At 46.2% G+C, this 27,991-nt stretch overlaps 2 protein-coding genes across 2 annotated transcripts; one reads left to right on the plus strand and one right to left on the minus strand.

The window, feature by feature from the left end:
* The first annotated feature begins 3,156 nt into the window (after positions 1-3,156).
* LOC120380035 (olfactory receptor 12-like) lies at positions 3,157-4,104 on the plus strand. The gene has a single exon (XM_039497539.1). It carries the CDS (start codon positions 3,157-3,159, stop codon positions 4,102-4,104), a length of 948 nt encoding a protein of 315 aa, XP_039353473.1.
* A 16,950-nt stretch (positions 4,105-21,054) lies between these two features.
* On the minus strand, positions 21,055-21,993 carry LOC120379747 (olfactory receptor 10A7-like). The gene has a single exon (XM_039497251.1). It carries the CDS (start codon positions 21,991-21,993, stop codon positions 21,055-21,057), a length of 939 nt encoding a protein of 312 aa, XP_039353185.1.
* Between the last annotated feature and the right edge of the window lie 5,998 nt (positions 21,994-27,991).

The raw sequence follows: 27,991 nt of genomic DNA on the forward strand, positions 1-27,991 counted from the left end.
GAATCTATAAAAGAGATAGTGGGTCTGATTCTGATCTCTTGGCTTGATCCAAAGCCCACTGAAGGCGAGCAGTTTCTTTCCATTGTTTGAAAAGGTCATCAGATCAGACTCTCACTTCTATGGTGTAAATGAAGAGTAATGCCCTTAATATGAGGATGAAGATAGATAGATAGATAGATAGATAGATAGAATTTAAAGACTTCAAGGTGTGGCATATGACTCTGAGTGCTCTTGCCATCTGCTGGGGATCAATGATTTATTTTAAAATGCTTTCTTTCCCCTGCTGTGGCATTAAACAATATCACGAACAACAGGGACAACTGACCAGCTAAGGGTGGAAACACAGAAAATGACTCTGCATAGGTAGTTTCTGTCTAAAACATGCAGTGATCTCACTGGATAACCTTGAATAATATTTGCTGTCTAAGCTGTTTTACAAACAGTCATTTCAGGTGACAATTGTGATAATAGTAGGCAAAATAAATTTCGGACAGAAGTTTGATTCAGATGTTGCAGTCCCTTGAAGAAAAATCTCTTCAAAAGGGAGCCCAGCACTGTCACCTGTGGACAGGGGCAGCTCCAGGCCCCAGCATGCCGAGCACGTGCTTGGGGTGGCATGCCACGGGGGCGCTCTGTCGGTCACCGGGAGGGCGGCAGGCAGGGCTCCGGTGGAACTCCCGCAGACGTGCCTGCAGAGGGTCCGCTGGTCCCGCGGCTTCGGTGGAGCCGCAGGAGCAGCAGACCCTCCGCAGGCACACCTGCGGGAGGTCCACCGGAGCCGTGGGACCGGCGACCGGCAGAGCGCCCCCCGCAGCATGCCGTCGTGCTTGTGGCGGCGAAATATCTAGAGCCGCCCCTGCCTGTGGATGAAATGGGGGAAAAGGGAGCCTGCAGCTGTGGAAGGACTCCATTGCTCAGGGAGCTCTCTGCCACTGTCTATTGGAGAGCAAAGGGAATTGACTAGATAGACCTGGCCTCATTTGCATTTCACTTACATGACAGTGTGGAGCATTTTGTTTAAAGTGAAGTTCAGTTTTGAGCTGGGGGGATAAAGTGCAATTGGGAGCTAAAAGGGACAGGACATCAGCATCGAACATGCCTGAGGTTGCCCTCACAAAGATATCTGTCAGGCACAGTGCAGCAAGGGAGTCTGGACAAAGTAGAAGAAGGAAAAAAAAGAGTTTAAAGGCAGCTACTTGTGCCTCTTGAGTTGTGAGGCCTTTCTCAAGAGCCCTAAGCACCACTGATCCCTTCCCAAGAGCCAAGCTGAGACTGTTGTGCGGCACAGAACAGTGGCAGGTGCATTGATGGTGATGGGTGGAACAAATCAGCAATGGCAGCAGCTCCAAAGGGAGGGGTGGGGCAGAGAGGCAGCACCAGCAGCTTCTTGGAGGCAGTGGATGGCTCAGGCAATGGATGACAAAGGTGGCAGTTTTAAGGGGACAAAGGGCAGCAGAGCTGGTCACCTTGCACTGAAGCCACAGAGAAAAAACAGCAGCCAGCCCAAGGGACACTGGTGCAGGCCTCCTTGCCCAGCAAGGAAAGCTGAAATCACTCCAGCTGGGTTAGGAAACAGAACATCCCACGCATCCCTGACCAGCTACAATCCTCGGACTTCTCCAGTCCTGGACAACAAATTGTGAGGGCAGAGCTGGGGAACAGGGAATTGGCCAGAACACAAGCTAAAGGAGGATTGAAGTTGGATCTACTTTTGAGATACGCAGGGGGAGTTTCACATTATAGAACTTTTTAATTTATGAATTGCTGGTTTCCCCAAATCCAGTCTGTTGCCTTCCTTCTACCTATCCACCCCAAATAAAGTTCTCTCTGTTGTAACCCCTGTATTTGGGACTTGCCAGGTGGAAGACTTGCCCATCAAGGGGGTCCGGGTGATGTATATCATTTCCTAGTACAACCAGTTCTCCTCGGAGGTCTAATTTTAGCAACTGGTTCTTGGGAACCTGTGGGAACAGGCTTCAGCTCACCACTGGGTAAGATACCAAATGGTTCAATTGGTTTTGCTTGCCAGGCTTTAGTCAAAATATTGAAAATTTCAGGGTATAGACTTTCTAAAAGTACGGTGTGAATTGTTTTATCTGTTGTTTTCAAACCTACTCTACCTCTCACCCAGACATTAGGAAATTGGGAAATGCTTTGTAATATATGGAGATATACCAAGCTCATAGAGCTGGAAAGGACCCTGAAAGGTCATCTAGTCCAGCCCCCTGCCTTCATAACCAGGACTAAGTATTGATTTTGCCCCAGATCCCTCAGTGACCCCCTCAAGAATTGAACTCATAACCTTGGATTTAACAGGCCAATGCTCAAACCACTGAGCTATCCCTCTATAGGACTCTAGATGCATCTTGGGAGAATTTTCTGGATATCTGTAGGTTGTTGACCTAGCTTCCAGTGACCAGAGCCCAACGGCCCTCCCTCTGATGGAAAAGACTCAAATCTAGGGTGATTAGCCATGAATACACGTACTTGTAAGGTTTATTATCAAACAGTTGAAATGAACAATCCATTGTTATCAAGAAGGTTACACAGGAAAGAAGGTACTACTGAATGTGACTAAGGGTGGCAGAATCAGACACTTCACACACAAGCCAGCCAAAGTAGAAGTAACTTGTAGTCAAAAGCAAATACTGAGTCCTTACATTCATACTCAGACTTTTCTCAGCAATACTCATGCAAAACTCCCATTGGATGTTCCTGAGTAAGGGTATTTTTGTACAGAGGTTAAAGCTCTCAGCTAGAACCATTGCAATCTGTCAGGAGCAGAAATGATAATTAATTAAATCATAGATAGATAGTCTTATTTCTACAACCCTTTTATAAATCAGTGGTGTTACTCATGGAGGATTTTACCAACATCTTAATCAGCCAAGCAGAGTCATGAATCACAATTGTAGGAGAAAGCTGATTAATCTAGACTTCATAGTAATTTTTTCTAAAACAAACAAACAAACAAAAAAACAAAAAAACAGAGGTCAGATTTTTAAAGATATTTAGGAACCTACTGGGAATTTCCAAAGCATCTAAGTGAATAACCCCAATTGAGTTGAAGAACATTTAGGAAAAGCTTCAATGTATCTTCTGTATTTGACCTTTTTAATTTTTACCTTGTTCTTTTTTCGAAAGGAAATGTCAGCCATGGAGCCAGTAAGAAAAGTAAACCACACAGGAGTGCAAGAATTCATCCTGCTGGGGTTTGGAAGAGGTCTGTGGTTCCAGATTGTCCCCTTTGTGATGTTCCTGGTGATTTACATCATAACCATGCTGGGAAACACCATCCTGGTCCTCATCATTAGAGCTGACTCTCACCTTCATACCCCCATGTACTTCTTCCTCAAGAATCTGTCCTTCTTAGACTTCTGCTGCTCTTCCTCTGTTGCCCCCAGAGCCATGGTGAGCTTCCTAGCAGGGAATAAAGCCATTTCCTACAATGGATGTGCCACCCAATTCTTCTTCATCACTGTCTTCCTCACCAGCGAAGCATTTCTGCTTGCAGTGATGGCGTATGATAGATACTCCGCCATCTGCAACCCACTCTTGTATCCCGTCACCATGTCCAAGTGGGTTTGCATTCAGCTGGTTGCAGGGTCATATATCTGCGGCTGTGTGAATTCAATGGTGCAAACAGGTTTCACCTTTACATTGAACCATTGTGGGTCTAATGAGATTGATAATTTCTTCTGTGATGGCCCTCCCTTGATTAGTCTCTCCTGTAGTGACACGTATGTCAATTATCTTGTGATGTTTACCTTCTGTGGCCTCATCATAGTGAGCACTGCCCTGATTGTGCTCATCTCCTATATCTATATCATCTCCACCATCCTCAGGATTCGCTCTGCTGAAGGCAGACACAGAGCCTTCTCCACCTGCACCTCCCATATGATGGTTGTGACTTTATTTTATGGGTCCACTGCTTTGATGTACGCCCAACCCAGTAAGCTAGCTTCTCTGTTCCCAAGGAAAGCGATGTCTGTGTTTTATACGCTTTTTGTTCCCATGTTGAATCCCTTCATCTACAGCCTTAGAAACAAGGAAGTGAAAGATTCTTTAAGAAGGATTGTGGGCAAGAAATGTTTGAAAAAATGAACAGTCTTTGAACACAGAGATGAAACACGGTGGGTCAAGGTATCGTGCACAGCAATGACAAATTCTGACCAAATATTTATTTTTTATTGGGTATAGTTTTTGTGCAAGTGCAAACAAATTAATCATTGCAATCCACAGTATCTATCTATCTATCTATCTATCTATCTATCTATCTTTTTTCTGCAAAAAGAACAGGAGTACTTGTGGCACCTTAGAGACTAACAAATTTATTTCAGCATGAGCTTTCGTGAGCTACAGCTCACTTCTTCGAATGCATAGAATGGAACACACAGATAGGAGATATTTATACATACAGAGAACATGAAAAGGTGGAAGTATGCATACCAACAGGAAGAATCTAATCAATTGAGATGAGCTCTTATCAGCAGGAGAAAAAATACTTTTGAAGTGATAATTAAGATGACCCATAGAAGGTGTGAGGAGAACTTAACATAGGGAAATAGATTCAATTAGTGTAATGACCAGGGGCGGCTCCAGACCCCAGCACGCCAAGCGAGTGCTTTGGGCGGCATGCCGCGGGGGGCGCTCTGCCGGTCCCGGGAGGGTGGCAGGCGTCTCCGGTGGACCTCCCGCAGGCGTGCCTGTGGAGGGTCCGCTGGTCCCGCGGCTCCGGTGGAGCATCCGCAGGCACACCTGCGGGAGGTCCACTGGAGCCGCGGGACCAGCGGACCCTCCGCAGGCATGTCCGCGGGACCGGCGACCGACAGAGCGCCCTCCATGGCGTGCCGCCATGTTTGGGGTGGCGAAATGGCTAGAGCTGCCCCTGGTAATGACCCAACCATTCCCAGTCTCTGTTTAAGCCTGAGTTAATTGTATCTAATTTGCATATTAATTCGAGTTCAGTAGTCTCTCTTTGGAGTCTGTTTTTGAAGTTTTTTTGTTGCAAAATTGCCACTTTCAAGTCTGTCACTGAGTGGTCAGAGAGGTTGAAGTGTTCTCCCACTGGTTTTTGAATGTTATGATTCCTGATGTCAGATTTGTGTCCATTTATTCTTTTGCGTAGAGACTGTCCAGTTTGGCCAATGTACATTGCAGAAGGGCATTGCTGGCACATGATGGCATATATCACGTTGGTAGATGTGCAGGTGAACGAGCCCCTGATGGAGTGGCTGATGTGATTAGGTCCTATGAAGGTGTCACTTGAATAGATATATGGACAGAGCTGGCATCGGGCTTTGTTGCAAGGATAGGTTCCTGGGTTACTGTTTATGTTGTATGGTGTGCGGTTGCTGGTGAGTATTTGCTTCAGGTTGGGAGGCTGTCTATAAGCAAGAACTAGCCTGTCTCCCAAGATCTGTGAATTTTGTCATTGATTACAAATGAAAGAAGAGTATCAGTTATTACAAACTATTATTCACACAGGTCAATTCCATATCTTACTATCAGGGTAGGTCTATACTCACCGTCCAGGTCGACGCAGTGAGTTCAACTTCACGAATCAAGACATGATAGTTTGAACTCCCCACGCGCTCCGGTCGACTCCGGAACTCCAGCACCACGAACGGCGGTGGCGGAGTCGACCTTGGAGCCGCGGAGTTCGACCCCGCCGCGTCTGTATGGGTAAGTCAGTCGAGCTAGGGTACTTCGAGTTCAGCTACGCTATTCGCGTAGCTGAACTTGTGTACCCTAGTTCGACCCCCCCCCCCCTTAGTGTAGACCAGGGACCTCAGAGACAACAGAAATTGGGCCAGTGTCCTAGATGCGGAGGGTCAGTCCTAGTGGTTGTAGCAGTTGCAGTTGGGCCTAGTGATCAGTAGGGAGGCAGCTGGGACAGGAACTGGAGCCAAAAGTCAGAGCTGGAGTCAGGAGTAGGTTTGGAACAAAGCAAGAATGGGCCTGGGAGCCAGGCTGGAACAGGATCCGGGCTCGGAGCAGAGCTGGAGTCGGAGCAGGGCTGGAGCAGGCTAAGGCCTGTGGAGTCTGTCACCACTAACAGGCAGGGGAGAGTCCCAAGCCATGAAGCTGGGCAGACTGAGCTGCTGTTCCTCCTGTGGGGCTTATATACCTGTCCATAGAGCCACCAGCCCATGGTGGGGGTTCTCTATTCTGTGTTGCCACCAATGATGAATTCAATCATCTATAGCATAAGAAACAAGGAGATCAAAGGTGCACTGAGTAAATGGATAGATTGGAGGTTACTCACTAAGAATAAAATTTCCATATTTCTCCTTCAGTAGCAATTTCATTCTGTGTTTCCTTATGAATATAATCAGCTGATGACATTATTGCCTCCATGTGAAAATACTGTGCCAACCTTTTATGCAGAATTGGATATTTACCCTTGTAAAAGTCCAGAAAAACATGACTCAAGATAAAATGATTTACTATAGGTTTACACCAATCTAAGTAAGACTGGAATCTATCAATCATATACTGCTATCCATCACCATGCTATCGGAGCATCTTGCCCATAAAATCAGTAGCCATAGCGGAATCCCTACTGAGGTCTCTGGCTCTTCTTGTTTTTGGGGATAAAAACTCAGATTGAGGTATCAATGTATTTGTTATTTGTACTTTGTTTGTTTGCCAGATTTTTAGCTTATTTTTGTTTAGCTGGTTTGTTGGTGATTTGATTTGTTTCTTTGTTCCAGGAGGTCTTGGAGGTGCAAAGGGAAGATGGTGAGCATTTGGTTAGGCAGGATTTTCAATGTTTGGGCTCTTTGGGGGCTCATATGTTATCTCTTTGATGGGGTTTTCTGAGTGAGCTGAAGATTTGCTCCCCACAATGATAAAAGGGGGCAAAAGAGGTTTCTGAATGGCTTTGTTCCCACTGAAATGATTGTGTACTGTTGGGGTATTATTGGATTATTGATGGTCAGTTAGGGACAAAAGAACCTCAGCTGGGCCTCTTTTTTATTATTTTAACCTAAATGAATATGTAAAAACTGTGTCATTCTTGCTATAGTGGAGAGGCTGATTTGGAGAGAAACTTTTTCCAGAGTTTCCTAAGGAAAACCTGATTCAAATAATGAGGCCAAATTTGGATTCCATGGAAATCACTGCAGTTTAGAACCTCACTTCAACGATATCAAGTTTTTGCTAATAGCCTCTACACACAAGGATCCAGATTTGGCTGACAGCACCTAGAGAAAGTGAGTGTGACAGCGAGGTAAGGGTCAGATTTCCCAACTCAGCTAAACCAGCCCCAATGCAGAGATGACCCATTGACATCACCAGTTTAATACTGAAGAGGTTCTGGCCCAAAGTCTCTGTGCTGCACTCAGTAGTGACATGAACATCAGTGTAAGTTTCTTGTCTTGGGTCATTTTGTTTTAACCGTGATGTAAGTAGACAAGTGCCATCACATGCACTGAGCTGGTGTTCCATACACCATCCTATGTCAATCTACTCACCTCCAAGTTGAGAGGAGGTCTCAGAAGTTGGCCTGTTACTTATATTGGAACACCATCTTTGTGCATGGCTGTGTACGCTACATGTATGACAGACAAAAACAGAGTATGCGATTAGATAGACAGACAGACAGGACCATTCCTTGTCCTAACACCCAACCTAATTTAGTCATAATGACAGATTTCTATTTGATTGTGAATTCTGTCAACTAGCTAGCTAGATAATGAATAATCTATGGAGATGATTGTGCAAATTATTGTGCTTTTTTCTGTTAATGATTGTCTAAGTCCAGATAATAATTTTCTTTTAAGTACTCATTAAACATTATTTAGCAAAGATTTTTTATGACTACATCTTACTCCATCACTCATTTAAAAACAGTTCATCCTAAAGTATGCGGGGTTTGAACTTTGAGCTGTTTTGACTGGATACATTTTTAACATGCTCTGGTTTGCTTCTCTGAATGAATGACAGTGTCACTCTCGGGATCCCTGAAAATCAAGGGGACAATCATCAGCTGGTTTAAAGTGTCATAGTTCCAATAGATCTCAGAGCATTTACACCAGCTGAGGATCTACGCCAAACACCCATGATTCTGAAACAAAACTCACTTCCTTTGAATATTCTGTACAGAAGCCTGATTCCACAGCTGCTTCAGCACATTCTTAACTTTAATCATATGAGTGGCAACACTGAAGGTTTAAAGGTAAAGTCATGCTTAAGTCCCTGTTGGATATGGGGTAGGGACCCTGGCACTGTCTCCATTTCTTTCCTTTCCCAGTCAAATAAAGCCCTACAACTGGTACATGGGAATTACTCTCCCCTTCTGCGGACTGTGGGCGGGGCTATCAAGCAGGCCAGGGCTTTATAAAGCAGTGCACAAGCGACCAGGGGCTTTGCGAAAAGGGGCTGCTAACAGGGAGTTTCGCAAGGGAGTTTGGAAGAGGAGTGAGAAGGGGGCAAGGGCCCCTTGCTGTTTTTTAAAACTATAAACTAAACTACATTCAAAACTTCTTGATTTAAACAAAACCCTTTCATTAACTAGGAGACCATGCAGGTAGAAGCCCAGCGGCAAAGTGAGGACTATCCAGTTTATTGTGCTGAGTGGAGCCTGTGGGCGGGTGGCATATGTGTGCATTCAGTGCAAGGAGCTCCTGTCCCTCAGAGACCGCATACGGCCTTTGAAGGCCAGAGTGTCGGAACTGGAGGAGCTAAGGGAGGCAGAGAGGTATGTTGATGAGGCTTTCTGGGACACTGAAGAATTGTCCCACCTCCGGTCAGACAGCCCCTGCGCTGTTGAGGAGCAAGAATGGCCCAGGGAAGCAGAGCAATCAATGGGAGCAGAGGGAAACCCTCTCCATAGTTGGGACCCTCCTTCCAGATGGTGCTGGGGTTGCCTCTCGCACTGAGGTTACCTCTCCAGGTGAGGGAACTCCAGTCACTAGGAAAAGGCAGGTGTTAGTAATGGGAGATTCGATCATTAGAAACATAGATAGCTGGGTTTGTGATGACCGGGAGAACCATATGGTGACTTGCCTGCCTGGTGCGAAGATTGTGGATCTCTCGAGGCATCTAGATAGACTTATGTGTACTGCTGAGGAGGAGCTGGTGGTTGTGGTACATATAGGTACCAATGACATAGGAAAAGGTAGGAGAGATGTCCTGGAGGCCAAATTTAGGCTGCTAGGGAAGAGACTGAAATCCAGGACCTCAATGGTGGCATTCTCAGAAATGCTCCCAGTTCCACGCACAGGGCCAGGTAGGCAGGCAGAGCTTCAGAGTCTCAATGCATGGATGAGATGATGGTGTAGAGAGGAGGGGTTTAGATCCATTAGGAATTGGGGAAACTTTTGGGATGGGGGAGTCTATGCAGGAAGGATGGGCTCCATCTAAACCAAAATGGAACCAGTCTGCTGGCACTTAACATTAAAAAGGTTGCAGAGCAGTTTTTAAACTAGGATATGGGGAAAGCCGACTGCTGCAGAGGAGTCGTGGATCAGACAGAGACTTCTCTTAGAGGAGAGTCTATTGATAAAGATTCTCTAAGTTATAGTCAGGAGCAGAGGATGGAAGAGGATAATGTAAGGGCCAGATCAGATGAGAAACATTCACATAAAGAATCGGACAAATAAACAGAGACAAGTTTTTAAAGTGCTTGTACACAAATGCTAGAAGTCTAAATAATAAGATGGGTGAACTAGAGTGCCTCGTGATAAAGGAGGATATTGATATAATAGACATCACAGAAACCTGGTGGACTGAGGACAATCAATGGGACACAATCATTCCAGGGTGCAAAATATATTGGAAGGACAGAACAGGTCAGGCTGGGGGTGGAGGAGGGAAGGGGATTGGCACTATATGTGAAAGAAAAAGTAGAATCAAATGAAGTAAAAATCTTAAGTGAATCCATATGTTCCATAGAATCTCTGTGGATAGTAATTTCATGCTCTAATAAGAATATAAAATTAGGGATCTATTATCGACCTCCTGACTAGGACAGTGATAGTGATGATGAAATGCTAAGGGAAATTAGAGAGGCTATCAAAATTAAGAACTCAATAATAGTGGCGGATTTCAATTATCCCCATATTGACTGGGAACATGACACCTCGGGACGAAATGCAGAGACAAAATTTCTCGATACTTTAAATGACTGCTTCTTGGAGCAGCTGGTATGGGAACCCACAAGGGGAGAGGCAATTCTTGATTTAGTCATGAGTGGAGCACAGGATCTGCTCCAAGAGGTAACTATAACAGGATCAGTTGGAAATAGTGGGAAGAACATCTCAACAGCCCAACACTGTGGCATTTAATTTTAAAAAGGGGAACTATGCAAAAATGAGGAGGTTAGTTAAACAGAAATTAAAAGGTACAGTGACTAAAGTGAAATCCCTGCAAGCTGCATGGGTGATTTTTAAAGACACCATAATAGAGGCCGAACTTAAATTATACCCCAAATTAAAAAAAAAAACAATAAAAGAACTAAAAAAGAGCCACCGTGGCTCAACAAGCATGTTAAAGAAGCAGTGAGAGATAAAAAGACTTCCTTTAAAAAGTGTAAGTCACATCCTAGTCAGGTAAATAGAAAGGAGAATAAACACTGCCAAATTAAGTGTAAAAATGTAATAAGAAAAGCCAAAGGGGAGTTTGAAGAACAGGTAGCCAAAACCTCCAAAGGTAATAACAACATGTTTTTAAGTACATCAGAAGCAGGAAGCCTGCTAAACAATGAGTGGGGGCCCTCGATGATCGAGCTACAAAAGGAGCACTTAAAGACGATAAAGTCATTGCGGAGAAACTAAATGGATTCTTTGCTTCCCCCTCGTGGGTCTCAGGTTACAAAGGGGCAGCCATAGTATCCATGCAGGCAGCTGAGCAGCCCCGCAAAAGTCACACACCTTTATTCTCACCACCTAGACATTGGTGCAATACACAGCGAAACTGAGGCTAGAGCTCAAACTATTGATGCAATGAGCAGGGCTTTGGAGCGGAGCCCGCATCTGGAGCGCGGAGCAGTTCCGGAGCAGTGGAACTGAAGGTTTTTGCCTGGAGCTGGAGCAGAGCCAGAGCACAGCTCCAAAGCCCTGGCGATGAGGGTCAAAAACATCTCAGTGTGTTGAGTTTATTTACTGTCTTTCGGGGAGCCAAATTCTATTGAAGAAAATGTTTGCTTTCTACAGTCCACATGCACCAATACAGAAAAACAGCCATATTAAATGCTTTAAAGCTTAAACCTTGTATGTTCTCTAAAATTCAAACAGTCATTCAGATTGCTTTGAAGTTTGGTGTGCCTCAAAGGGTTGCAGGGTAGTGTTAGTGATTCAAATCTGGGGTCAGTTGACCAAGGGTTTCCTAAGTTATAGCCCCCCCACTTCCTCACAAAAAAAAGTTTCTATAGGTATTAAATGGAGAGGTACTAATGAGCGGATGCATCACAGACCTTGTTGAGATTGATGGGTGTGAATTCACCCTTCAATTAATGTAATTGAGGAGAGGTTAATCCCAAACTCCCCTACAAAGGGCCTGGTATGCAGCAAGCTGCTATGGGCAGAGTCCAGGCACCAAAGCACAGTGTTGAGGGAAGGAATGGTTCCCCCACAGAGGGCTAGGGACTCTCCTCTAGGAAGAAGGGGCCCTTTCTGCCACTCTACTATGTCTCCAGCTGGCTCTCATCTCTTCGCACCCTACTCATGCCTCAGCAGCTCCATCAAGCCAAGGGAGCTGAGCCAGGGGCCACTCTTGCTCCTGGCCCTGAGGAATAGGATGGTCATAGAATCATAGAATCTCAGGGTTGGAAGGGACCTCAGGAGGTCATCTAGTACAACCCCCTGCTCAAAGCAGGACCAACCCAACTAAATCATCCCAGCCAGGGCTTTGTCAAGCTGGGCCTTAGAAACCTCTAAGGAAGGAGATTCCACCACCTCCCTAGTTAATTCCTTCCAGTGCTTCACCACCCTACTAGTGAAAAAGTTTTTCCTAATGTCCAACCTAAACCTCCCACTCTGCAACTTGTCATCTTCTACCACTGAGAACAGTCTAGATCCATCCTCCTTGGAACCCCCTTTCAGGTAGTTGAAAGCAGCTATCAAATCCCCCCTCATTCTTCTCTTCTGCAAGCTAAACAATCCCAGTTCCCTCAGACTCTCCTCATAAGTCATGTGCTCCAGCCCCCTAATCATTTTTGTTGCCCTCCGCTGGACTCTCTCCAATTTATAGTGATTGTAGTGTGGGGCCCAAAACTGGACACAGTACTCCAAATGAGGCCTCACCAGTGCTGAATAGAGGGGAATGATCACATCCCTCGATCTGCTGGAAATGCCCCTACTTATACAACCCAAAATGCCATTAGCCTTCTTGGCAACAAGGGTACACTGTTGACTCATATTCAGCTTTTCATCCACCGTAACCCCTAGGTCCTTTTCTGCAGAACTGCTGCCCAGCCATTCGGTCCCTAGTCTGTAGCAGTCATGGAGCTGGGTATGGGTGTTGCCCTTTCCTTCTTTTAGCGAATTGAGGTTCTGGGTCCTTACTAAAGGTCTGGTTTGCAGAGGAGTTGAGGGTGTGCAGACGGCACCAACTGGAGTTGGAGTTTTGGTGGTTGTGGCCTCTCTGAAATTCAGGCCCTTAGTTCATCCTGCGCATGGAGTTGAAGTCTTCTCTACCCGCAGCCCCTGCTGTGACTCATTCACCTCATTGCTCCCAGGACATGAAATGGCCAGGGCCACCCAGAGGATTCAGGGGGCAATTTTGGGGGCCCCTTCCATAAAAAAAAGTTGCAAAACTATAGAATATTATATTCTCATGGGGGGCCCTGTGGGGCCCGGGGCCTGGAGCCAATTGCCCCATTTGCCTCCCCCTCTGGGCAGCTCTGCAAATGGCAATGGGATGGAAGTGACTTTCTGGGGCCTAGAGGAGACAGGCCCTGGGTCCCATCTGAGGCCAATCCAGTCCCCTTCAGCTTGGCAGCTTCCCCTAGGATGAAGAGGGTTAGGACTAGCCCAGCCTGGCTGATGGACAGCAGGGGGTCATTGATGCCTGCCAGAATGATCTTCTCTGTCCCCTGGAGAAGATCTGCCCAAAGTCCACGGCACGAGCCTTTGGCAGATTGCACACAGTCATGCTCCAGATCCTGGGGCTGGGATGTTATCACCCTATTTTGCCCCCAGTGGAGGTCTCAGGTCCCACTGCCCACCCCACTGACATTGCCACCCGCATTTGTAGGGCACTGTGATGCAGCCCAGGGTAGGAGCTCACCATGTCCCTGATCCAACCCCCAGGGCAGGGCTATTCTGCTTCCTGACTCACAGTGGTGCTGGGAAACCCCCACACCCTCTCTGTGCTTCTACAGGGACCAGGGAATCCATCTGGGATCTGGTCAGGCAATAACTGGGCATGTCTTTCCCAGCCCACTGACCCCGTGGCTCCCCTCTCAGACACTCAGGGATCAGCCAGGGAGAACCACAATCCTGCATTAAATCACCCACCCAAGGGATTCCCTTTGCCTCATGTAGCAATGGATCCCTGTAACACACAAAAACCACAGCCAATAGTGAGGTCCACCCAGGCCCCTCAGGTTCTCTTAAGTACCAACCATAGAGCACCAGGCCAACTTGGGGAGGGAGAACTTCTAAACCCTGTGAGACCCAGGAGAAGGAGAACTGGCTGTTTCCTAAGGAGACCTTGAGATAAAGGAGGGCCCTTGGGAAATCAACCCAAGCCGACTGCTGCAGAGGAGCATGTGGATCAGACACAGACTTCTCTTAAGGGAGAGTCTGATGATAGAGAATCTCCAGGTTATAGTCAGGAGCAGAGGACGGAAGAGGATAATGTAAGGACCGGATAATAAGATGAGTGAACTAGAGTGCCTTGTGATAAAGGAGGATATTGATATAATAGGCATCACAGAAACCTGGTGGACTAAGAGCAATCAATGGGACACAATCATTCCGGGGTACAAAATATATCGGAACGACAGAACAGGTCATGCAGGGGAAGGAATGGCACTATATGTGAAAGAAAATGTAGATTCAAATGAAGTAAAAATCGTAAGCGAATCCACATGTTCCATAGAATCTCTATGGATAGAAATTTCATGCTCTAATAAAAATATAACATTAGGGATCTATTATCAACCACCTGACCAGGACAGTAATAGTGATGATGAAATGCTAAGGGAAGTTAAGAACCCAATAATAGTGGGGGATTTCAATTATCCCCATATTGACTGGGAACACTTCACTTCAGGACAAAATGCAGAGATAAAATTTCTTGATACTTTAAATGACTGCTTCATGGAGCAGCTGGTACGGGAACCCACAAGGGGAGAGACAACTCTAGATTTAATCCTGAGTGGAGCGCAGGAGCTGGTCCAAGAGGTAACTATAGCAGGACCGCTTGGAAATAGTGACCATAATACAATAGCATTCAACATCCCTGTGGTGGGAAGAACACCTCAACAGCCCAACACTGTGGCATTTAATTTCAAAAGAGGGAACTATACAAAAATGAGGGGGTTAGTTAAACAAAAGTTAAAAGGTACAGTGACTAAAGTGAAATTCCTGCAAGTTGCATGGGCCCTTTTTAAAGACACCATAATAGAGGCCCAACTTCAATGTATACCCCAAATTAAGAAACACAGTAAAAGAACTAAAAAAGAGCCACCGTGGCTTAACAACTATGTAAAAGAAGCAGTGAGAGATAAAAAGACTTCCTTTAAAAAGTGGAAGTCAAATCCTAGTGAGGCAAATAGAAAGGAGCACAAATACTGCCAACTTAAGTGCAAGAGTGTAATAAGAAAAGCCAAAGAGAAGTTTGAAGAACGGCTAGCCAAAAACTTCAAAGGTAATAACAAAATGTTTTTAAGTACATCAGAAGCAGGAAGCCTGCTAAACAACCAGTGGGGCCCCTTGACGATCGAAATACAAAAGGAGCACTTAAAGACGATAAAGTCATTGCGGAGAAACTCAATGGATTCTTTGCTTCAGTCTTCATGGATGAGGATGTTAGGGAGATTCCCAAAGCTGAGCTGGCTTTTGTAGGTGACAAATCTGAGGAACTGTCACAGATTGAAGTGTCACTAGAGGAGGTTTTGGAATTAATTGATAAACTCAACATTAACAAGTCACCGGGACCAGATTGCATTCACCCAAGAGTTCTGAAAGAACTCAAATGTGAAGCTGCGGATCTATTAACTAAGGTTTGTAACCTGTCCTTTAAATCGGCTTTGGTACCCAATGACTGGAAGTTAGCTAATGTAACGCCAATATTTAAAAAGGGCTCTAGAGGTGATCCCGGCAATTACAGACCGATAAGTCTAACGTCGGTACCGGGCAAATTAGTCGAAAAATAGTTAAGAATAAAATTGTCAGACACATAGAAAAACATAAACTGTTGAGCAATAGTCAACATGGTTTCTGTAAAGGGAAATCGTGTCTTACCAATCTATTGGAGTTCTTTGAAGGGGTCAACAAACATGTGGACAAGGGGGATCCGATGGACATAGTGTACTTAGATTTCCAGAAAGCCTTTGACAAGGTCCCTCACCAAGGCTCTTACGTAAATTAATCTGAAGGGAAGGTCCTTTCAGGCAAGAAAGGGTAGGAATTAATGGTCAATTCTCAGAATGGAGAGGGGTAACTAGTGGTGTTCCCCAAGGGTCAGTCCTAGGACCAATCCTATTCAATTTATTCATAAATGATCTGGAGAAAGGGGTAAACAGTGAGGTGGCAAAGTTTGCAGATGATACTAAACTACTCAAGATAGTTAAGACCAAAGCAGATTGTGAAGAACTTCAAAAAGATCTCACAAAACTAAGTGATTGGGCAACAAAATGGCAAATGAAATGTAATGTGGATAAATGTAAAGTAATGCACATTGGAAAAAATAACCCCAACTATACATACAATATGATGGGGGCTAATTTAGCTACAACGAGTCAGGAAAAAGATCTTGGAGTCATCGTGGATAGTTCTCTGAAGATGTCCACGCAGTGTGCAGAGGCGGTCAAAAAAGCAAACAGGATGTTAGGAATCATTAAAAAGGGGATAGAGAATAAGACTGAGAATATATTATTGGCCTTATATAAATCCATGGTACGCCCACATCTCGAATACTGTGTACAGATGTGGTCTCCTCACCTCAAAAAAGATATTCTAGCACTAGAAAAGGTTCAGAAAAGGGCATCTAAAATGATTAGGGGTTTGGAGAGGGTCCCATACGAGGAAAGATTAAAGAGGCTAGGACTCTTCAGCTTGGAAAAGAGAAGACTAAGGGGGGATATGATAGAGGTATATAAAATCATGAGTGATGTGGAGAAAGTGGATAAGGAAAAGTTATTTACTTATTCCCATAATACAAGAACTAGGGGTCACCAAATGAAATTAATAGGCAGCAGGTTTAAAACAAATAAAAGGAAGTTCTTCTTCACGCAGCGCACAGTAAACTCGTGGAACTCCTTACCTGAGGAGGTTGTGAAGGTTAGGACTATAACAATGTTTAAAAGGGGACTGGATAAATTCATGGTGGCTAAGTCCATAAATGGCTATTAGCCAGGATGGGTAAGAAATGGTGTCCCTAGCCTCTGTTCGTCAGAGGATGGAGATGGATGGCAGGAGAGAGATCACTTGAACATTGCCTGTTAGGTTCATTCCTTCTGGGGCACCTGGCATCAGCCACTGTCGGTAGACAGATACTGGGCTAGATGGACCTTTGGTCTGACCCGGTACGGCCGTTCTTATGTTCTTATGTTAACCCTTCTCTCCAATGTTCACAGATTATTGGGGAGGGAGAGGGAATTGTCCTCAACCCTCCCTTCACCCCAGAAAGCTGCAGTTGGTCAATTTCACTGGTCACAGGTTCCTGGAGTGAGGAAACACAGGTGCCTAGAACCCAGTTGGGCCTGCAGGGTGATAAGCAGTTGGTATGCGGGATAGAGTACCTAGATCCCAGTCTGAGAGTGGAAGGCACGTGAGATTCCATCCTCAGTCAGATGAGGGCAAGAGTCTCAACACCTGAGTCAGGTGCTTTCAGAGACACCAAAGTGTAGGCAGAGGTGTAACTAGCCCATAACCAGCTCTAGCCTTGGCACAGCCATTGGACTTATCAGGAAACTACTGCAGGTCCTAAAAACAATTTGAAGTCATGAAAGATCAGAAATGGCCGAATACACCTTGACTTCAAAGGGAGGAGATTAGGCGCCTGAGCAATTGCTCTAGGCACTGCTCAGCTAGGAAGTGTCTGGAAGAAAGGCCCTTCTCGTGATGTGGGCTTAGGAGATGGAAGGTTTGGTGCCCCAGATTTCTCTCCTAAGAACTGCTTATAACAGAATAACGCACAAAGAGAAATACTATGGGAGAAGTCAATGGGGCCAATCTCATCCAGTGAGTCTGCAGCAAACCCAGGAATTAAACCTAGAACTCACAACACACGTGGTCTCACCTGCATGTCTCCTGAGAAATGAGCTGTGCCCAAGTGTTGCATTGGACACAGGGACTTTTGCTCGGACATGCGGGGCTCGACCATCTGAGCTCAACAAATGTACCCCTGGGAAGGAGCTGGGTCCTTAATAATATGAGCACAGCTCTAGTCAAGCCAGATTTCTTTCATCCTCCTTCTTTGTGTGTTTTGACAAAAACGCTTTTGGGAAGTGAAGCATGGTCAGGAAACAAGAGCTCTCCTAAACTTCAGAAGAAGTTCAGAGTGGCATGAAAAGCCTCCAGACACATTCATCTGCATTATTACAGTGGCCACAGATGTGTGGCAGGCCTCTGAAGAGGCACCGGAGAGCTTGTGTCCAAATGGCAGCCAATGCCTGGTTCAATGGGATTCTCTACTCTGCACTGCATACTGGGAGCACATTTGCAATATCCTTTTGTGGAGTAATTGTTGTGGATCAGCTCTTCTGCATGGTTAGACATAGGCTTGTCTTTATAACTGTGTCAGTTTTTGACCATAATGCTGAGAATCCCTTCAGAGCAAGCCCGGCATGAAGCCTTCTCCTTCTGCCTCCCTCACTTCAACATGGTCTCCTTGTTTCTTCTCACTGCCACCTTCACCTACCTGCCTCCAACTCTCCCTCAGGACTGGAGCTCATGGCATAGATGAGCTCCATAGATGTTCTCTAGTTCATTCTGCCTCCCATGATGTTTTAGGTGAGTTCAGACATAAGGGATAAAGTCAGAAATGGTTACAAGAAAGCAAATACCAATGGAAAATACTTCCTAGTGACTAGGACTTAACAAAACTGCAGTCCTGGTTCAAGGTAAGATTCTTACCACACTTTCTTGCCACAAGATGGCTGACTACATCTGCAGTGTGCAGTTCCTTTGTCTTCTTAGACAGTGGTGAGCTGGAGCCGGTTTGCACCGGTTCACAGGAACCGGTTGTTAAATTTAGAAACCCTATTAGAACCGGCTGTTCCAGGATAACCGGTTCTTAAAAAGCCTTTTAAATTTAACAAAATCTTGGGCAGCTGTCCACCCCACCCCCGGCCCCAGCTCACCTCCCCCTCCTCCCCTGAACGCTCCACCCTCCTTCTCCTTCCCCTCCCTTGCTTCCCGCGAATCAGATGTTCGCGGGAAGCCTGAAACAAGCAGCAGGCAGGTAAGCTGGGGCTGGGGGCTGCGAGGAGAGCTCCAGGGAGGTACGGTGCGGCCCAGTCCGGCTCAGCGCCCCTGCTGGTCTCGGCCAAGCACCCCCGGCTCTGGCCCCAGTGGCTCCAGCCCGGCTCAGGCCCTGCAGCACCAGTCCCGGCCGAGCAGCTCCGGCCCGGCCCAGGGAGTTGGGCCCCATGGCGCTGGTCCCGGTCCCGGCCGAGCAGCTCCGGCCCGGCCTGGGGAGTCGGGCTCCGCGGCGCCGGTCCCGGTCCCAGCTGAGCGGCTCCAGCCTGGCGAGTTGGGCCCCGTGGTGCCGGTCCCAGTCCCGCTCCCGGCCGAGCGGCTCCATCCCAGCCCGGGGAGTTGGGCCCCACAGCGCCGGTCCCGGTCCCAGTCGAGCAGACCCAGCCCCGGCCCCAGGCAGTGTGGTAAGGAGGCAGGCAGAAGGGAGGGGGTGTTGGAAAAGGGCAGGGGAGTTTGGTGGGTTGTGGGGGGGTGGATAGGGGTCGGGTGGTCAGAGGGCAGGGAACAGGGGGATTGAATGGAGGCAAGGGTCCCGGGGGGGCTGTCAGGAAGGAGCAGGGGTTGGATGAGGCAGTGGGGGGCAGTCAGGGACAGAGAGAAGGGGTGGTTGGATGGAGCAGGAGTCCCGGGGAGCCATCAGGAATGAGAGGAAGGGTTGGATGGGGCAGCAGGGGGCAGTCAGGGGACAGGGAAGGGGGGTGGATGGGTCAAGGGTCCCGGGGGGCCATCAAGGAACATGGGGGGTTGGATGGGGCACGACCCCCTGGGGGCGGCACGACCCCCTCGTGGGGTGAGGAGGAGGGAACCTGTTGTTAATATTTTGGCAGCTCATCACTGATTAGGCCCACTGCCTGCTTCAACACAATGTACTAACCACCGGTTCATTAGTGTTTGTCATCATGTTTACATCATTTAAGTTTACACAAGTGTGTAAATAGACAATACTGTACATAGGTTTTTTCTATCTAAATACATATGAAACAAGCTGAACTTCAACTATACATCTATGCAGGTGACTTTAAATCTTATTAAAATATGTAAAATCTGTTTGGTCCACACAAGGTGGTGCTTAGCCTTATGTGGCCCACCTGTGTAAGAGGTCTGACTACACTGAAATAAAGGATGACTCTTGGCAAAGGGACATGCATTAAAATAGATCATGATTGTTCAGAAAGGTAAACTAGGCTTCACCATGGTGTGAATCATTCCCCCTCCCCAGAGACTCATTAGGCTGTTTCACCAAATGGAATTACATTTCGGAAAAACAACTCAAGATACACCAGGCATTGCTAAGAACAAAGCTTTGGAGACACAAAATTGTCCATAATGGTGATGGGCTAAGTTTAAACGTTTTGATGGTACTTATGAAAATCTTTGAATTGGAACGGGAAAAACAATCCCCAAAAGGTTTTGCAATCAGAAGCGAATAGACCTATTCTTTCCCCAAACACCAGTATAATTCAGGTCAATGTGGGACAGCTTTCCTCAGAAATCTACTAATGGAAATGCTCGCTGATTGGAACCAGATGTGGACAATATACAGTGATCCATAAATGCAATGGTTACACAGACTATGCCAGAATGTTTATATTAATTGATGTGTGTACACACACAAATGTGCATATGTGTCCATCTGCACAAACCACTGTCCTCCTCTGCCTGATTTCAGATGTTCTGAAGTTTGCTCTTTCATACACATTGTAGTACAGATTTTCTTGAACTTGTGGGATGGCCAATACTTCTAAATCCACAATAGCCTTGATATCTGGCTGGGATTTCCAAAAGAAGCAAAGGGAATTAAGCACCCAAATTGAAGTTGGGTGTGGGTATCTAACTCCTTTAGGCTCATTTGAAAATATCAGCCAGACGTCACATTTGGTCAAGCATTAGTTAGAGCCTGAACTATAGGATGGAATGCTATTTCAGACTGAGAAAAGGGACTCAGTTCAAACATATCTTCACAGCTCCTTTACCCTCTTTCCAACCTTTTATACTTGGTCAAGCACAATGCTTTTTCTGAGTATTCTGCTTTTCTGGCTGTGTCTCTGTGAAGATAAAGCTAGGAGGGAGCAGTTGTTATTGTATGTGTGGAGGAAAGACTGAGAGGGAAAGCAAAGATCTTAGAAATATCTAAAGCACCAAAGTTTAGTGTCCACCTTTCATTTTGCAACCATGCCAAGAGACTTCCAACACAGCTATATGATAAAGGCCCCAGTGATCAAAATCTCTTCTCAAACTTCCTGCCTATAACTTTTTTCAGGCCCAGTGTTGTGAAATCCTGAGTGATGCTGGGCAAGAAGAAAGGCCCAATCAATGACATTGTTAAGATTGTAGGCTATCTTCATAATTCTGTTGAGATCTGGGCTAGGTTATTCAAAGTGGCTTGAAGAAATTAGGCACTGATCTACCAATGGGAGTTGGCTGCCAAATTTCCATAAGTTGCTCTGAAAAAGACAGCTTAAACTATGCCTAAATTCTGCAACACGACTTTCCTGAATGCCCCCTTCACCTCTTTGTTCCTCAGACTGTAGATGATGGGGTTGAACATTGGGGTGATGACCGTGTACATGAGAGACAGAACTTTATGGAAGGCCGGGGATCGTTCTGCTGATGGCACCACATACATGATAATGATGGTCCCATAATACAGACTCACCACTAGCAGGTGAGAGGCGCAGGTGGAAAAGGCCTTCTGCCTCTCAGCAGAGGAGGCGATTCGCAGGATGGCAGAGAGGATATTAATGTAAGACACAACAATGAAGAGGAAAGGGGCCAGGGTTACCAGGGAGCAGGAGATCAGAACAATCATTTCCACTAGGGAGCTTTTTGTACAGGACAATTTGAGCAGCTCCTCCATGTCACAGAAGAAATTATTAATTTCATTGGCGCTGCAGAAGCTTAGCTGGGGCACCATCCCCACTACTAAAGCAGTGGCTGAGAAACCAGTTATCCAGGAGGCAGATACCACCTGAAGGCAAACCCCGAGGTTCATCATAATGTTATAGCTGAGTGGGTTGCATATGGCTAAGTAACGGTCATAAGCCATGACTGCAAGGAGGAAGCACTCAATGCAAGCGAAAGCACTGAGGAAAAATAACTGTGTGATACAGTCCCTGAATGAGATTATCCTGTCTTCTACGAGGAGCCCAGCCAGCAATCTGGGGACACTCGCTGAGGTGTAGCAGGTCTCCAGGAAGGACAAGTTCCCCAGGAAGAAATACATCGGGGTGTGAAGCTGCTGATCAGCCACAACTAGAGCAACAATGAGAAGGTTCCCAGCCAAGGTCACAATGTAGATCACTAGAAACACCACAAAAAGCAGAATCTGAACTTCATTCAGGTTCCCAAATCCCAGGAGAATGAACTTGGTGATGGATGTGTGATTTGTCCATGGCATTTGTGCCATGTGTTCCCTGGAAGGGAAGAAAGAAAGGAAGTAAAATTATCCTTGTTATTCCATCCCTTTTTACTGCATTCAGTATCTACTTAAGGCCAGATTGTCAAAAGTGTTTAAGGGCCTAAAGATTCAGTTATTCTTCTAGAGGCCCTAAATCACATGACCTAAATCACACTGATTTCAGTGGATGTTGGGTGCCTAGATGCTTTTAATAGTCCTACTCGTCACCTAAATACCTTTAAAAATCCAACCCTTGACCTGTTTAATTTCATTAGTGACTCCAGCTAGGCACCTATCTGCATCTTTAGGCACCTAAATACCTTTGAAAACCTGTGCCTTAGTATATCATGCTTTTTCACCTGACCTGATGTAATATGGCAGCTATTTCAACAACTACAAATACATCCATTGAAATGATCCCAGAACATCACAGAAGGGCACTTTTCAGTTAACTCTGTAAAGGGAACAAAGACAACGTGTCAGCAAATCCAGAGTTACCCACCTATAATTTTTTTCAGCAACATGAACAATGCATATGAGTAAACTTCTCATTCCACATCCTCTTAAAGCCCCCTGCCTTTGCACAGCTGTACGGGCATAATATGGCCTTAGGAAAACTGCTCTGAAACATTTTTCATGGAAATCTGTAAGTTTTCAGCAAGACACTTGAAAAGAGATTCGGGACACAAATGGGAGTTGAAGTGCCTTGTGGAATATGCAGTTTACTCCTCATGTCCCCATTCTCCTCACTGGGCTGGGATCCCTCATCTGGACTACATCTCCCATAATGCAGCATGAGAGACCATGATGAATTATGGGAGGTGTAATCCAGCTGCAGATCCCAGCCACAGAGGAGCCGGATACACAAGAAGCAAACTACAACTCCCAGTAGGCACCTATTTTATACCCCATTTAAAATATTTTGATGAAAAAAATGAAATTTTCCATTGAAAAGAGATATTTTTGAATTTTTTTTTATTTAAAAAGTGAAAACCCCAATATCCCATTGAAAATTTTCAGCCCTAGATTTTCAAATAACTGAGATTTTGGTCCACAGGACTTGATGCTTTAGCTCCAGTCTGGTGGGTTGGAACACAACATATGAGCTTAACTACATAACATGAGCACTTAGAAAAATGCCTGCATGGAAGTATGAGTCTATCCCTTTGCCCTGCAGGTGCAAGGACCTGGGCTCAGTTTAGCTCAGAGGAAACAGGATCTATAGAACCATTTCTTCAGTCAGAGACCTTTGCCACCAGCCCCAAACAGCACATTCCATTTGATCTGGCTGCAGAAGTGTCCCTGCTAAAATAAGCTGTGACATTGAGACCTGAGCAGCTGGGATATTAACTTGTGATCAGGGCTTTGCAGATGAGAGCGTGCAGATACAGGGAACAAACATCTGCTCTTTCTCAAACTATCACCCACCCTACTCAAGTAAATGGACTTACAAGGATTGCAAGTTACAGCATACATAGTCTGAACATAATAAAATGTATATAGATCCACATGAACAATAAGGTACAATGCTGCTTTGGCCCCAAGGTGATGGACTGGACAGGTAGCTCAGTCTATTGACCTTAACGAGGAGAAAGCTAAGAGAGGACTTGATCAAGATCTTTAAGTACCTACATAGGGAGAAAATTTCTAATCAAAGAGGACTTTTTAGTCTGACAGAAAAAGAATGAAAAACATCAAATGGCTGGAAGTTCAGGCTACAAATAAGTTAGGGGTTTTTTTAACGGTGTAGTCTAGAGGGTGGTTAGGTTAAGAAATAAGTAGATGTTAGATTTTGGGTCTAAGTCAGCCTAAGTGTCGAGGAGAATGGGAAACTGAAGTTGCTGCTGTGAGAATGTTAGAGATAAGTTGGAGACAGAGTGCTATGGGAAAGTAAGAGTTAACAACGACATGGCCCAGGGCTTTGTTACTATTATGGTTTGGTTATAACCGGTTTAAGCAAAGTTTTTAATCAGTGATTTTGAGCAGTGAGAAGGTTTTATTAAAATATTACATACACCTCTACCCTGATATAACACGACCCGATATAACACAAATTCAGCTACAACGTAGTAAAGCAGCGCTCCGAGGGGGGCAGGGCTGTGTGCTCCGGTGGATCAAAGCAAGTTCAATATAACGCGGTTTCACCTATAACACGGTAAGATTTTTTGGCTCCTGAGGACAGCATTATATGGGGGTAGAGGTGTATATTGATAGTACGAGAAGGACATTGGTGAAGTTCTTAATTTATGTAATGTGAAATGTAAAGAGACAATGAGAAGATGGCAGAAATATAATTATGGTAAAGGGCAATTAAATGTTAATTAGTATTATAATGGAGTATAAAAGGAGTAGCCTTGCTAAATTGTGGAGATCTGCAGTTAACATCCAAAGGCTCGAATCTAGATGCTTGAACCTGAAAACTAAGTGGGGTTTTATTGAACCCTTATCCTTAACTACTTAATATTATTTGGGAACATTTCAGCATAAAGGCTACAACATTGAGTGTGACTAACTATCAGAACAACAAGCAATCTAGTGGCTACTCCATCACTTGGGGCCTTTAAATCAAGACTGACTGTTTATTTCTAAAAAAAATAAGTTCTAGCTCAACCACATGATATAGGCTTGATCAGGGCCGGCTCCAGACCCCAGCGCACCAAGTGTGCGCTTGGGGCGTCATTTTGCCGGGAGGGCGGCAGGCGGCTCCGGCGGACCTCCCGCAGGCATGACTGCGGAGGGGCCGCTGGTCTCGCAGCTCTGGTGGACCTCCCGCAGAAATGCCTGCGGAGGGTCCGCTGGTCCCGCGGCTTCGGTGGAGCATCCGCAGGCATGCCTGAGGGAGGTTCACCAGAGCCGCGGGACCAGCGGACCTTCCGCAGGCACGTCTGCAAGAGGTCCCCCGGAGCAGCGGGACCGGCGACCGCCAGAGCGCGCCACCCTGCTTGGGGCGGCGGAATTCCTAGAGCCACCCCTGGGCTTGATGCAAGAATTATTGGGTGAACTCCTCTAGCATTTGTTAGGCAGGAGCTCAGACTAGATGATCATGATGGTTACTTCTAGCTTGAAATCTACGATTATGTGGCCTAATATGTCTCTTGTATCCCTAACATCAATTATCCTATGATAGTTTCCTGAGAGTCAGTATGATCCAGGGGGACTGACCACTGCTCTGAAATTCTGGCAGGCAGGGATCTATTCCTGGCTTTGTCACTGACCAGCTTGATGGTCTTGAGGATGTCACTGCCCATGTTCTGCCTCAGTTTCCCCAATTCTACAATAGAAGCTCTTATTTTGTGACTTAGGAAGGAAGGGAGAGGCATACATCAGTGCGGATGAGAGGCCTTGAGCCTTTACCTCTCCGGGGTGGAAACCTGCAATTCTCCCTCTCTTTAGACCCTGTCCTGAGCTGCAGCACCTGTTTACCAGCTGTGAGTGCTTAGCAGCCCTAACTAGGTTCCTCTGCCCTTGCAATATGTCCCCATGGGAACTGTGACCGGACGAACATAGTGACCCAAACCAGGCTTTGGGACATCAAGCATCTGAACAGCAGGCATCAAAGGGTAATAAGATACAGAGGGGTTGTTTAAAAGATGAACAGTAAAGATGCATCTGTCTGACCTAAAGTGTAGGTAGGCTTAGCTCATCCAGACTGCTGGTTCTCGGGGGAATGTTCTGGACTCCTGCAGCCTCTGTGTTTCTCACTCCTAATCTCCAGCGGCTCTGATTTTCTACTGCTCCCAAAGCTCCTTGTTTCACTTTCCCACCTGTTGGTCCTCCTGACTGCAGTTACCAACCCCAGGGCTGAACCCAGCGTGTTGGAGGTAACACTTCAAGGTCACTGACACCAGTACTGTCCTTAAAGCACCAGAGAACAGGGAGATACCAGGCACTATAGTCTGCTTCCCAGCCCATGTGGCCTCTGGTCCTATTGGAATTAGCCTCCTGGAAGCCATATAGCAAGCCACACAATAATGATCAAACACATTGAACGTATAATAGTCATAAGACAGCACAGGCAACTCACGTGTCCCTGGCACTCCTTTCCAGACGGTCCTTCGAATGCTGAGAAGCTGGGACATGGTTGTCAACTTGCAACATTTTAGAGACACTACTACCTAGTGATATGCCTTTTCCCCATTCACTAATGATTACGTCATTGTGATGGTTTTCTTCCTGACCCTTTTGTGGATTGCTTTGACTCCATCACTGAAAAGACATAATAACTCCCCCAGCTGCCATTTTGAAATACCAGTTGCATAAACAAAATTAACAAGTGACCCTCAAGAGGGTTAATAGTTTGGTAGAGCTTTAATGACAAAACACTCTGGAGAAAAGTTCCAATTTCTTTCTTCCTTTCTTAATTTCCATAAAGAAACACGTAATGAAAGTGCAGAAAGGTAACTGTGACATACAACTTGTAAATGTTTCCAAATACCGCATGCTACATGGGGTCTCCAATATAGAGATCTGCTCAAACCTACTTTTAAAGCCAAGCCCAAACTTGCCTAGAGCACAGCCTATCTGAGCCTGACCCCAGCTCGTGAGTGTTGAGTTGTTTTCAGGCCTGACATGACCCAAGCCCAGCACATATAGTCAGATACCATTGGGTTCAGGCTGCCTTGAGCAGTCACTATGGTTCGTACCAAGGAGTCTGGGGTGCAGAGGAAGCTCTGGCAGTGCCCGGGTCTCTGGCAGAGGTGGATGTGGTGGGGGCATTGGAGCAGGCCCCTACCTTGGCCTCAGACACACACAGAAGGTTGAGGGAGCAGTGGGGTCCGGGAGCTGTGTTGTCCCCACTCCCCTGCCCTGACCACCACCAACAGCTGCCTGCCTGGCTCCCTGCTACCCCTGCCTACTATTGTGTTTGCAGAACTGGCAGCAGCTCCTGCCCTGGAGGGGAAACAGCCTTCCTCCCTATCCCCAAAATGATGTGGTGCTGCCCAGTGTCCACTTCTCCACCAACCCCACCGGCCCCTGCCTCCATGTGCCAGTTCTGAGGGGGCTGGGCTGGAGGAGGAGTGGCAGCTGGGTCGCACTGTCTTACGATGTGAGTTTTCACACCCAACCAAACCTGACATCTGTAACTGGGTCCTGTACCCCAAAGCAACAGGAACTTGTAGTCAGGTCCCATTGGATTTGGGTAAGGTTGATCAGCTCCACAGCAATTGAACTGAATATTCAATACATTTGAGGTCCTCATTCCTCTCTGACTCCCGTGACTTTATGGGAAACTGCTCTTCTTTAGGAAAGTCACTGCTTTGCTTCTGGCCCTTCCCAGGGATCTTTGACTTCCTTGTTCCTCAGGCTGTAGATGAGGGGGATAAACGTGGGAGATATTGCTGTGTGGAGCAGGAAGAAAACCTTGTTTACATTTGGTGACTGGTTTCTACAGAGGCCCCAGAGACAACAGGGATGGACCCATAGGAAATAGAAACAATCTGGAGGTGTGAGGAGCACCTCCCTGAGTTTTTCTCTTCCCTGAGTTGGAAGGGATCCTTTGGATGGTCAAGAGGCTCCTATGGCAGGAAGCCAGGGTGAGTAGAAATGGAACCACACCCACAAAGTCAGACACTATGAAAGACAGAAATTCAACCAGGTGGATGTCAGTACAGGTGAGTTTTAACAGAGGCATAAAATCACAAAAGAGATGGCCTACATCCTTGGAGGCACAGAAAGACACCTTGAAGGTCAAAACCATCATGACTAATGGAGCCAATTATCCAATAGCCAGAGGCTAGCTGAAGGACAATCCAGAGCACTGGAGTGATAATGACTGTCTCCCAGTGGCTGCCTTCTTCTACCACCCGGGACCTCTATGGGCCTGGGACCAGGCCCTGCAGCCTTGGGAGTCATCAGGCTGGAGCTCCCCTGCTCCTCTGACTCTTCCCCAGCCCTGCTTCACTCCCAGGTACCCTCTTATTCCCCTGCAGCCAGGCCAGTCTCCCTCCACAGCTAGAGGAGAGACTCTGCTCAGCTTCTGGCTGCCTTGGCCTTCGTA

Source organism: Mauremys reevesii, linkage group 13 (genome assembly GCF_016161935.1).
Source record: "Mauremys reevesii isolate NIE-2019 linkage group 13, ASM1616193v1, whole genome shotgun sequence".
Taxonomy (NCBI): domain Eukaryota; kingdom Metazoa; phylum Chordata; order Testudines; family Geoemydidae; genus Mauremys; species Mauremys reevesii.

Bases quoted from the DNA above. Each gene is read 5' to 3' on its own strand.
- LOC120379747 (XM_039497251.1), bottom strand. From the start codon at position 21,993: ATGCCATGGACAAATCACACATCCATCACCAAGTTCATTCTCCTGGGA.
- LOC120380035 (XM_039497539.1), top strand. From the start codon at position 3,157: ATGGAGCCAGTAAGAAAAGTAAACCACACAGGAGTGCAAGAATTCATC.